Source organism: Dendrobates tinctorius, unplaced genomic scaffold (genome assembly GCF_039654945.1).
Source record: "Dendrobates tinctorius isolate UK_male_01 unplaced genomic scaffold, ASM3965494v1 ptg000644l, whole genome shotgun sequence".
In the NCBI taxonomy this organism is placed as follows: domain Eukaryota; kingdom Metazoa; phylum Chordata; class Amphibia; order Anura; family Dendrobatidae; genus Dendrobates; species Dendrobates tinctorius.
This window is the reverse complement of record NW_027362296.1, coordinates 102,501-114,419: the sequence shown is the minus strand read 5'-3', so window position 1 is coordinate 114,419 and position 11,919 is coordinate 102,501. Positions and strand designations below refer to the sequence as shown.

The 11,919-nt window shown below is 46.3% G+C and overlaps 1 protein-coding gene across 1 annotated transcript in view; it reads left to right on the top strand.

Moving 5' to 3' along the window:
* Positions 1–313: 313 nt before the first annotated feature.
* The window catches only part of LOC141079259 (protein NipSnap homolog 2-like), a 65,276-nt gene continuing 53,670 nt past the window's right edge, over positions 314–11,919 (top strand). Inside the window, exon 1 of the mRNA XM_073565303.1 lies at positions 314–504. Within this exon, the coding sequence (XP_073421404.1) occupies positions 425–504 (80 nt within the window). The 5' untranslated portion in view covers positions 314–424. The remainder of the gene's footprint in view (positions 505–11,919) is intronic.

The window sequence follows — 11,919 nt, the reverse complement described above, 5'->3', positions numbered from 1 at the left end:
ATGGGCCATTCAGAGCTTGGAAACTTTATGTAAATTAACACCCCCCCTCCAAAAAAAAAAATGTCATCTATTTCAAAATACCTTGGTTTTTTTCGGTCCCCATCACCTTCCCAATCGCCTTAAAAAAATAAATAAAACACCAAAAAATACAACTAACAGGGCAATAGGTTACTTAAGGAAGTGATCAGCAAAAAACAAACAATAAAACACTGAAATAAAGGCAGGTGTCTTATGGACTGTTTGTCTACGGAGCATAAAGAGTTAATTCCACTTCCTCTAGTGGTTACTTCTAGTATTACACAGCACTGAAAGACAACAGTTCCTGTGAGCGAGCAGTTCTCCTCCTGGTGGTGGCTGCCGATATTACAGCGTAGCTCCTCCTCCTCTCCCTGACGTTCACTGGCAGCGCAGTAGGTTGTGCAAGATGGCGAGCAGAGCCATGTCCGTGGCATTGAGTAGGGCACCGAGGATCCAGGCCTGCGGGCCCAGCGTCCTGCTGGTCAGGTGAGGTCAGACGCTGTGCTCGGCTTGGGCCTCTGCAGTGTCGCAGCCCTCCTCCGGTCCTGTGTAGAGGGGCACAGCGTGTAATGCTGGAGCCCTCGTGCACTTTATGACGCTGGCTGCGGTATTAGTGGTTGCCCCCGTCCCCCATGTAGTGCGCCCCTGCATTGTGTGCCAGCAGACAGTGCGGGCAGCTCAAGGTCACTGCCCCGTGCCTGGCAGAGCCGCAGCCAGGCCCCTCTGGCACCTAGGACACCCCAGGGCTTCTGTCACCAGTGCTCCCAGCCGTGTCCGCGAGTGTTCGCTCCACTGGTGGGAAGGGTTCTGTGTTTTCACTAGAAAGCGATGCTTGGTAACTTTCTCCAGTATTATTACACAGTGACATATGGAGGTGGTCCTTCCCTACATGAGGGGAGACGCTCCTCATCCGAGTCCTCACACACCAGCCACAGAAGTCCGCCGTTCCCCCCTGCCACGGCGCCACCCACAAAAGTCCGCCGGTCCCCCCTGCCGCGGCGCCAGCCACAGAAGTCCGCCGGTCCCCCCCTGCCGTGGCGCCAGCCACAGAAGTCGACCAGCCCCCCCCCCTCTGCCGTGGCGCCAGCCACAGAAGTCCACCAGTCCCCCCCCTGCCGTGGCGCCAGCCACAGAAGTCCGCCGGTCCCCCCCTGCCGTGGCGCCAGTCCGCCGGTCCCCCCCTGCCGTGGCGCCAGCCACAGAAGTCCACCAGTCCCCCCCCTGCCGTGGCGCCAGCCGCAGAAGTCCACCAGTCCCCCCCCCCTGCCACGGCGCCAGCCACAGAAGTCCGCCGGTCCCCCCCCCCCCCCTGCCGCGGCGCCAGCCGCAGAAGTCCGCCGGTCCCCCCCCCCCCCCCTGCCGCGGCGCCAGCCACAGGAGTCCGCCGGTCCCCCCCCCCCCGCCGCGGCGCCAGCCACAGGAGTCCGCCGGTCCCCCCCCCCTGCCGCGGCGCCAGCCACAGAAGTCCGCCGGTCCCCCCCCCCCTGCCGCGGCGCCAGCCACAGAAGTCCACCAGTCCCCCCCCTGCCACGGCGCCAGCCACAGGAGTCCGCCGGTCCCCCCCCCCTGCCGCGGCGCCAGCCACAGGAGTCCGCCGGTCCCCCCCCCCTGCCGCGGCGCCAGCCGCAGAAGTCCGCCGGTCCCCCCCCTGCCGCGGCGCCAGCCACAGGAGTCCGCCGGTCCCCCCCCCCCCCCGCCGCGGCGCCAGCCACAGGAGTCCGCCGGTCCCCCCCCTGCCGCGGTGCCACTTGTGTAGAAGAATAGGCCGCACATCTCTCGCTAACACTCGTGTGATGCTGGCCATTTTTCAGGGACTGCTGCAGACCACCACAGCTCCTTCTCCGGTCCCCGTCACATCCCTACACTGTGTTCCAAATTATTATGCAAAAAATATTTCCTCATATTTTCTCTAAATTACCTATATGAATTGCAGTCATTGTTATTTTCCAGTCATCTAATATTCTAGTATAATTTCAATGTTTTTGAACAAACTGCCTATGAAAACAGTATATTTTTTTAAAATAAACACTCAAAATGCATGTTCCAAATTATTATGCACAGCAGAGTTTTCAACCTTTTTATTTTGAACAAAAAAAAAGGTCAATTGTGAAATTATTAGCATTATCAGCTTATTACAAAATGAAATCAAACAGTTTTCAAGTCAAAACTTTATTCTAGGTGATGTTACATTTGCACATAGGACCCCTTGTTCGAAAGAAGCTTCTGAACTCTTTTGTCCATTGAAAATGTCAGTTTTTGGATGGTTTGTGCGTCAATTGTTTTGCATGTGGATAGAATACAGTCATGGCCAAAAGTTTTGAGAATGACACAAATATTAATTTTTACAAAGTCTACTGCTTCACTTTTTCTAATGGCAATTTGCATATACTCCAGAATGTTATAAAGAGTGATCAGCTTAACAGCAATTACTTGCAAAGTCAATATTTGCCTAGAAAATGAACTTCATCCCCCAAAACACATTTCAACATCATTGCAGCCATGCCTTAAAAGGACCAGCTAACATCGTTTCAGTGATTGCTCCATTAACACAGGTGTGGGTGTTGATGAGGACAGGGCTGGAGATCAATCTGTCATGATTAAGTTAGAATGACACCACTGGACACTTTAAAAGGAGGCTGGTTCTTGGCATCATTGTTTCTCTTCTGCTAACCATGGTTATCTCTAAAGAAACACGTGCAGTCATCATTGTACTGCACAAAAATGGCCTAACAGGGAAGAGTATCGCAGCTAGAAAGATTGCACTTCAGTCAACAATCTATCGCATCATCAAGAACTTCAAGGAGAGAGGTTCCCTTGTTGCCAAAAAGGCTCCAGGGCGCCCTAGAAAGACCAGCAAGCGCCAGGACCATCTCTTAAAAGTGTTTCAGCTGCGGGATCGGGCTACCAGCAGTGCAGAGCTTGCTCAGGAATGGCAGCAGGCAGGTGTGAGTGCATCTGCATGCACTGTGAGGCGCAGACTCTTGGAGCAAGGCCTGGTCAAGGAGGGCAGCAAAGAAGCCACTTCTCTCCAGAAAAAACATCATGGACAGACTGCTATTCTGCAAGAGGTACAGGGAGTGGACTGCTGAGGAGTGGGGTAAAGTCATTTTCTCTGATGAATCCCCTTTTCGATTGTTTGGGACATCTGGAAAACGGCTTATTCGGAGAAGACCAGGTGAGCGCTACCACCAGTCTTGTCTCATGCCAACTGTCAAGCATCCTGAAACCATTCATGTGTGGGGTGGCTTCTCAGCCAAGGGAATGGGCTCTCTCTCAGTCTTGCCTAAAAACACAGCCATGAATAAAGAATGGTACCAGAATGTCCTCCGAGAGCAACTTCTCCCAACCGTCCAAGAGCAGTTTGGCGATCAACAATGCCTTTTTCAACATGATGGAGCACCTTGCCATAAAGCAAAGGTGATAACTAAATGTCTCAGGGAACAAAACATAGAGATTTTGGGACCATGGCCTGGAAACTCCCCAGATCTTAATCCCATTGAGAACTTGTGGTCAATCATCAAGAGACAGGTGGACAAACCAAAACCTTCAAATTCAGACAAAATAAAAGCATTGATTTTGCAAGAATGGACTGCTATCAGTCAGGATTTGATCCAGAAGTTGATTGAGAGCATGCCAGGGAGAATTGCTGAGGTCCTGAAGAAGAAGGGTCAACACTGCAGATATTGACTTGCTGCATTAACTCATTCTAACTGTCAATATAACCTTTTGCTACTCATAATATGATTGCAATTATATTTCTGTATGTGATAAAAACATCTGACAAACACACATAAAAACCAGAGGTCAGCAGATCATGTGAAAATATAATATTTGTGTCATTCTCAAAACTTTTGGCCATGACTGTACTCTCCCAGAGCTGTTGCTTAGATGTGAACTGCCTCCCGCCATCATAGACACTCCTTTTGATGATGCTCCAGAAGTTCTCAATGGGGTTGAGGTCAGGGGAAGATGGTGGCCACACCATAAGTTTGTCCTCTTTTATGCCCATAGCAGCCAGAGATGCAGATATGTTATTTGCAGCATGAGACAGTGCATTATCATGCATGAAAATGATATTGCTGCGGAAAGCACGGTTCTTCCTCTTGAACCATGGCAGGAAGTGCTGTTTTAGAAACACCACATAGATTATGGAGTTCATCTTTACCCCTTCAGGGATCCTAAAGGGGCCGACAATCTCTCTCCCCATGATTCCAGCCCAAAACATTACTCCACCTCCTCCTTGTTGGCGCCTTAGCCGTGTTTTCATGGGGTGTCCATCAACCAGCCATCCTCCACTCCATCCATCTGGACCATTGAGCGTTGCACAGCACTCATCGGTGAACAAAACAGTTTGGAAGTCAGTCTTCATGTATCGTTTGGCCCACTGGAGCCGTTTCTGCTTGTGTGCAGTGGATAGAGGTGGTCGACAGGATGGCTTACGCACAGCTGCAAACCTCTGAAGGACCCTGCATCTTGTTGTTCGGGGGACGTTGGAGGCACCAGCAGCTTCAAAAACTTGTCTGCTGCTATGACAAGGCATTTTTGCAGCTGCTCTTTTAACCTGACGCAATTGCTTGTTGGAAAGAATCCTCAATTTTTCCTTATCAGCACGCACACGTGTGTGCTGGGAATCAGCTACATACTTCTTGATTGTGCGATGATCACGATGAAGTGTCTTGGCAATGTTGATTGTAGTCATGCCTTGACCTAAATACTCCACAATTTGTTGCTTCTCAGCAGCCAACATATCCTTTTTCTTTCCCATTTTGGCAAAAAATGTAGGCTGCTTAATAATGTGGAACAGCCTTCTTAAGTAATCTTGCCTTTATTTGGACACACCTGCCAAACTAATTTGCACAGGTATCTGCAATTGCTTTCAGTGATATAAAGAGCCCTGACACACATCACCATCAATGAGTTTAAATGACAAACAAAAAAAACTCTAACCTTATCACTCCTACACTCTTTTTGCATAATAATTTGGAACACAGTTTATAGCCGCTCTTGTGCTGTGGAGACATCTTGGGCTCACACCTGACTTTTCCAGTGTTAACCGCTTCAGGGAACGCTCCTTCTTTGAGGAATTCTTCTTATCCTGAAGCGTGCAAAACAACCAACACATTTCTATGTAAAGATGTCATGAAAGCCAATGGCACAAAGAGATGCTAAGAAGGAAGCTTCAGGGGGAAAAAAACGCCAGGATTTTCTGAAGCGTCTTCCTCATGAACAATCTGTCAGTGGTTTTACAGTAGAAATACATTGAGTCTCCTCCATAACCTCCACATGCACATGCCCTAAGTTTACACAGACTGTCAGTTCTGTCTGCAGCTTGGGCACAAGTTTCATAAAACATATATTACATGGAAACTAGAGCCCCCCCCCCCATAGCTTTGATTCCGTAAAGGGGTTTCCCAACTTCCAGGACATTTTGATTTTTATTGTCATAAACCATATATTCATATTTAGCTGTCAGGTGGGCGAGGCCAACTAGAGGGCGTGAACTCGCACAATACAACTGTATAGGGAGGCCAAGCCCACTGGACATGTTCTGGCCGGGAGCATGTATAATTACGCATACATACCTTCCGATCTTGGCTCAGAAATCGGCAAATCACACAGACTACATACTTAATCAATTTGGACCAGACAACCCCTTAAAAAAAACTGTAAAAGCAATTTTTTGTTAATTTCACTCCATATTCACCTTTAATGTGGCCTGTGATCATAAATGAGTTGAGAGGAGCACAGAAAAATATATAATAGTTATAAACTCTAAGAATGAGCTCACTGTTGGATCCTTAGGGTCCCTTTACATTTAGCGATGCACCAGCGATCCCGACAACAATACGACCCGGTCAGGATCGCTGGTGCGTCGCTACATGGTCGCTAGTGAGCTGCCAAACAGGCAGATCTCATCAGCGACGCAGCAGCGATAAGCTCTAACCTGTCACACCATAGCTATAATGACTACTTCCTCCTGAGTCCATACATCGCTAGTCGGCGCCAGCGGGACTTCAACAAGGAAGAAATGGCCCGTTACACTTAGCGTCCCTTTTCACTTAGCGTCGTACCAGCAATCCCGACAACGATACGACCTGGTAGGGAATGCTGGTACGTCGTTACATGGTCGCTAGTAAGCTGCCAAACAGGCAGATCTCTTCAGCGACGCAACCACAATCCAGCGATCAAACACAGCGATGCATGCTGGAGAGTGGGACGCCGACAACGAAAAAATTGCCCAGGATATTCCTGCATGTTCAGCGATATCCGGGGGGGGGGGGGGGTGCTATTGCGTCACAAAATCTCGCTATGTGAGACGGGTCCTTTAGTTAACTCATTTTGCATCCATCTGCAGAGGTGCAGAGGAGAGGGGCTGTTAAATAGCTTTTGTGAGACCCAACAGCAAAGACGATTTAATCCCAAAAAGGCCCCTTCAGTTATAGGAGATTTTCACCATTGGAAAAAGTGTGATTTCTGAACGCGCGCTGTGCCTAGCACTAAGCTTAGTATTATAGCTCGGCTCTATTACAGTAAATGGGGCTGATCCTCGACACCACATACACTTTGCGGGCCAGTGTCGCTCTATGTCTAGAATAAAACGGCCCCGTTTCTGTAATCCTGTACAACCCCTTTAATACATTGCTACTAAATGTAGCTATCGGGGCACCTGGGTATCAGAGGCAGGGCTCGGTAAGGACGGGCAGCATTAATACTGCTTTTCTGGTGCCGGTAAAATGACTCTGACCCCTTCTTCCTCCACCTAAATCAGCTGCTTGCCAGAGGGGTCACTTTCGATGGCCTTCTGACAAGGGTGGTCCCTGATAAGACCATCCCTTTAATAACTTCCTACACTTGTCCTTATTAACTGGGTAGTAAAACTCTAGACTGGCGTATGCACTCTCCAGTGCTTTGTGCAGCGAGGCATTCAGTGATTGTTTCTACACCAGGTTAATCACAGCATGAATAATCCTTGTACCGGACTCTAGATCCATCAGATAGAGATATGTTTGCTTTCTGATACCGACTCACGGTCACTTTATACCACACGTGTCAAATTTGGCCCCCGACCCCGGAATACCCCCCCCCTCCTCCACCAGGCATTGCACTCTGAACGATATTGGCATCCTGATCTCTTAGCAGGAAAGAAGCTGCAGAATATATCATGTTTTTCTAGTGGTTTTGGCATGTTACATTTGTCCCTTGTGCATGCTGATAAGGTTTAAGTCCTATTCTATAGAATCATAACGCAAAAAAAACTGATACCTGCGTTTTTGGTGCTTTTTTTTCACCACCCATTCAAATCAATGGGTGAAAAACGCTGAAAGAAATGACATGCTCCAAAAAACCATGCAAAGCACAAAATCCTGATGACAAGGAAACCAATGTGTGTGCATGAGATTTTTTAAATCTCATAGGCTTTGCTGGTACTGTAAAACACAGCTGAAAATTAGTATAAAAAACGCAGCAACAACGCCCAGTGTGATTGTAGCCTGTTGCTTCGTCAGCTATGACTTGTGATGTGCTGTACACTGGGGAAGCAAGGCTAGGTATACACAGCATCTGTGCCCACTGGTGGGCATATACCCTTAGCAGGTATGTGGAAAAGTGGCCACAGTCAGCGTAGGTACCTAGGTATCCCTATAATGGACACACAGCGTGATGATTACTGTGCAGTGCCCATTCGCTGTCTGCTGCTTTTCACTATATCGCAAAACAGACAGTTGGCAGCAACAGCCAGACATTTTTTTTCTTTCTGTAGTCTGTTGGTTTTTTTTTTTAATATTCCCATTTGTGCTTCCTTCCCTGCTTGTTCAGTGCCTGCTCAGTTATACTTAGCTGGTTTTTATTAGAAGGCCTGATTTAGAACTTTTCTTACTGTACTGTGCAGATGAACTGACTTGTCTGACCGTAAACTTACTGACCGTTTCTAAAGTTTACAAGAGGAACTGTGAACCCTCAGGTCTAGAAACAGTCAGTAAGCTTGGACTATAATACATGTAATCCAGAGGCACAGCAAATAATCTAGGAAACTAATGACATTCATAAGGGGTCACAGCCTGCAAGCAAAAACTTATTTTTTTGCTAACGATTACGACCGAGAGATACATAGTCAAGATGACCAATCCTAGAGTAAGAAGGAAATAAGAGTGCTGGTAAGTATTTTGCCTATAAACACTCAATAAGATGTTTTTATCTCATCAAGCATCTATCACTAACACATCAAGAAAATCCAAGATCACTTCTATTACACCTTCCCCATTTTCCTGTCCTTTGTACATGGGGATCCTATGTTCCTGAAGAGAGAGGTCACCGTGTTACATTTATCTCATGTGACCGTTGCTATGTACAGTGCCTACAAGTAGTATTCAACCCCCTGCAGATTTAGCAGGTTTGATAAGATGCAAATAAGTTAGAGCCTTCAAACTTCAAACAAGAGCAGGATTTATTAACAGATGCATAAATCTTAAAAAACAAAAAATTATGTGGCTCAGTTAAATTTTAATACATTTTAAACAAAGTGTGGGTCAATTATTATTCAACCCCTAGGTTTAATATTTTGTGGAATAACCCTTGTTTGTAATTACAGCTAATAATCGTCTTTTATAAGACCTGATTAGGCCGGCACAGGTCTCTGGAGATATCTTGGCCCACTCCTCCATGCAGATCTTCTCCAAGTTATCTAGGTTCTTTGGGTGTCTCATGTGGACTTTAATCTTGAGCTCCTTCCACAAGTTTTCAATTGGGTTAAGGTCAGGAGACTGACTAGGCCATTGCAACACCTTGATTTTTTCCCTCTCGAACCAGGCCTTGGTTTTCTTGGCTGTGTGCTTTGGGTCGTTGTCTTGTAGGAAGATGAAATGACGACCCATCTTAAGATTCTTGATGGAGGAGCGGAGGTTCTTGGCCAAAATCTCCAGGTAGGCCGTGCTATCCATCTTCCCATGGATGCGGACCAGATGGCCAGGCCCCTTGGCTGAGAAACAGCCCCACAGCATGATGCTGCCACCACCATGCTTGTCTGTAGGGATGGTATTCTTGGGGTCGTATGCAGTGCCATCCAGTCTCCAAACGTCACGTGTGTGGTTGGCACCAAAGATCTCGATCTTGGTCTCATCAGACCAGAGAACCTTGAACCAGTCTGTCTCAGAGTCCTCCAAGTGATCATGAGCAAACTGTAGACGAGCCTTGACATGACGCTTTGAAAGTAAAGGTACCTTACGTGCTCGTCTGGAATGGAGACCATTGCGGTGGAGTATGTTACTTATGGTATTGACTGAAACCAATGTCCCCACTGCCATGAGATCTTCCCGGAGCTCCTTCCTTGTTGTCCTTGGGTTAGCCTTGACTCTTCGGACAAGCCTGGCCTCGGCACGGGAGGAAACTTTCAAAGGCTGTCCAGGCCGTGGAAGGCTAACAGTAGTTCCATAAGCCTTCCACTTCCGGATGATGCTCCCAACAGTGGAGACAGGTAGGCCCAACTCCTTGGAAAGGGTTTTGTACCCCTTGCCAGCCTTGTGACCCTCCACGATCTTGTCTCTGATGGCCTTGGAATGCTCCTTTGTCTTTCCCATGTTGACCATGTACGAGTGCTGTTCACAAGTTTGGGGAGGGTCTTAAATAGTCAGAAAAGGCTGGAAAAAGAGATAATTAATCCAAACATGTGAAGCTCATTGTTCTTTGTGCCTGAAATACTTCCTAATACTTTAGGGGAACCAAACAGAATTCTGGTGGTTTGAGGGGTTGAATAATAAATGACCCTCTGAATAAACTTTTCACAATTTAAAAAAAAATTAAACAAAGAAATAACATTCTTTTTTGCTGCAGTGCATTTCACACTTCTAGGCTGATCTACAGTCCAAATGTCACAATGCCAAGTTAATTCCGAATGTGTAAACCTGCTAAATCTGCAGGGGGTTGAATACTACTTGTAGGCACTGTATGTGACCTTTCTATCTATTTAACGACCCCGGGCACTTTATACCTTTTACTTTAACACAAGAAGAAAGTGTTGAGATGCAAATAATAAAAGGTAATAGAACAAATTGGTAAAGCAGATTTATCCTAGCCCATGCAATCACTGCTAGTCTGGTATACTGTAATAGAACCATGTATCAAAAGCTTTAACCCCTGTTAGAAAAATTATCTCCCGAGGCACGGCATAATCTGACTCAAGGTAGTTCTTTATTCCTATCTTGTAGCCAGTGGACAAGGCATTGGTTATAAGCGTTGTCCAACTTATACTCTTAGGATACATTAGTCAGTTTATATACAGTTGGGAAAATAAGTATGTGATAGGCTGGTTTCACATTAGCGCTTTTGTGCGCAGCGCATCGGGTGCACCAGTGCGCATGCGCACTGCGCACCTATATTTTACATGATGTGCGCATGGTCTTGCGCATATTTGCGCTTTCGTGCGCATGCGTTTTTTTGTCTTTTGCGCCAGGCGCGTCAGACGCAACATGTTGCATTTTTGGTTCCGCCCTGTCTCGTTAAAACAACGCATGCGCACGGAATGCGCACGGAATGCGCAAAAACACCACATTGGAGCCTATGGGAGCGCAATACTTGCGCATGGTCTTGCGTTTTTATGCGCATGCGTTTTTTACATAAACATGACTGAAATTTGGTCTAGACAGTAAAAAAACAAAATTGAACCAAGGTGATAAAATGGTGTGGGCACTGGGATTCCACAATACTTTAAGGATTGCTCACTAGTGGACACACAGCACAAGCTGCACCAATGTAAGTATGAAAAACCTAATGTCTGGCTGAAATTTCAATACATTTCTATGTACTTATGTCTCTTTTTTTTTTTATTGCAGCATGTCTTCATCTGGTGAAGAATATGTCCCCGGGACAGGGCAAGAGGCAGAAGAAGTGAGTACTATGCTTCCGTATGGATTTGAAAAAATAAACACATGTGATTAATTTTTTTGGTTTAATTTTCAGAGCTCATCCTCCATCACGCCACCACCACCGGAGGAACGGCAGGAGCAGCAAGGCCAAGTGCGGGCGGGTAGACGTGATGTAAGTACAGACGGACTGTTTGTTTTTTTTTTTTTACTTATTTTCTAGTCTGGTTTTTTTTTTTTTTTTTTTTTTTTTTTTGTATTTTTTAATTTTATTTTTTTTAAATTTTCATGGTTGTTTTTTTCGATGTTTGTTGTTTTTTTTCCATTTATTTCCATTTAAAACAAATAATTTTTTCATGGATTGTTTATCAATATCTAGGGCTCAAAGTGTGTATGTGTGTGTGTGTGTTTGTGTGTGTGTGTGTGTATGTTTGTTTGTTTGGGTATATGGGCACGGGACTATGGGATGGAGGATATATATGATGGGTATATGGGCATGGGATAGAGGATATGTATGATGGTATATGGGCACGGGACTATGGGATGGCGAACATGTATCATGTGTATATGGGCACAGGCATATGAGATGGCGAATATGTATGATGGGTATATGGGCACAGGACTATGGGATGGAGGATATGTATGATGGAATATGGGCACGGGACTATGGGATGGAGGATATATATGATGGGTATATGGGCATGGGATGGAGGATATGTATGATGGTATATGGGCACGGGACTATGGGATGGCGAATATGTATGATGGGTATATGAGCATGGGACTATGGGATGGAGGATGTGTGATGGGTATATGGGCACTGGACTATGGGATGGAGGATATGTATGATGGAATATGGGCACGGGACTATGGGATGGAGGATAATTTTAAATTTATATAACTAACCACAGTTAGTTACTATGCCCGGGCAGCGCCGGGCTCTTCAGCTAGTTATCGATATTTTTTTTTTTTTTAAATCTTTCAAAGATTAATGTTTGTCTTTCTTTTCTAGGCTCCACAGCGGGAGGAGGACCTCGCCCTGGACAAC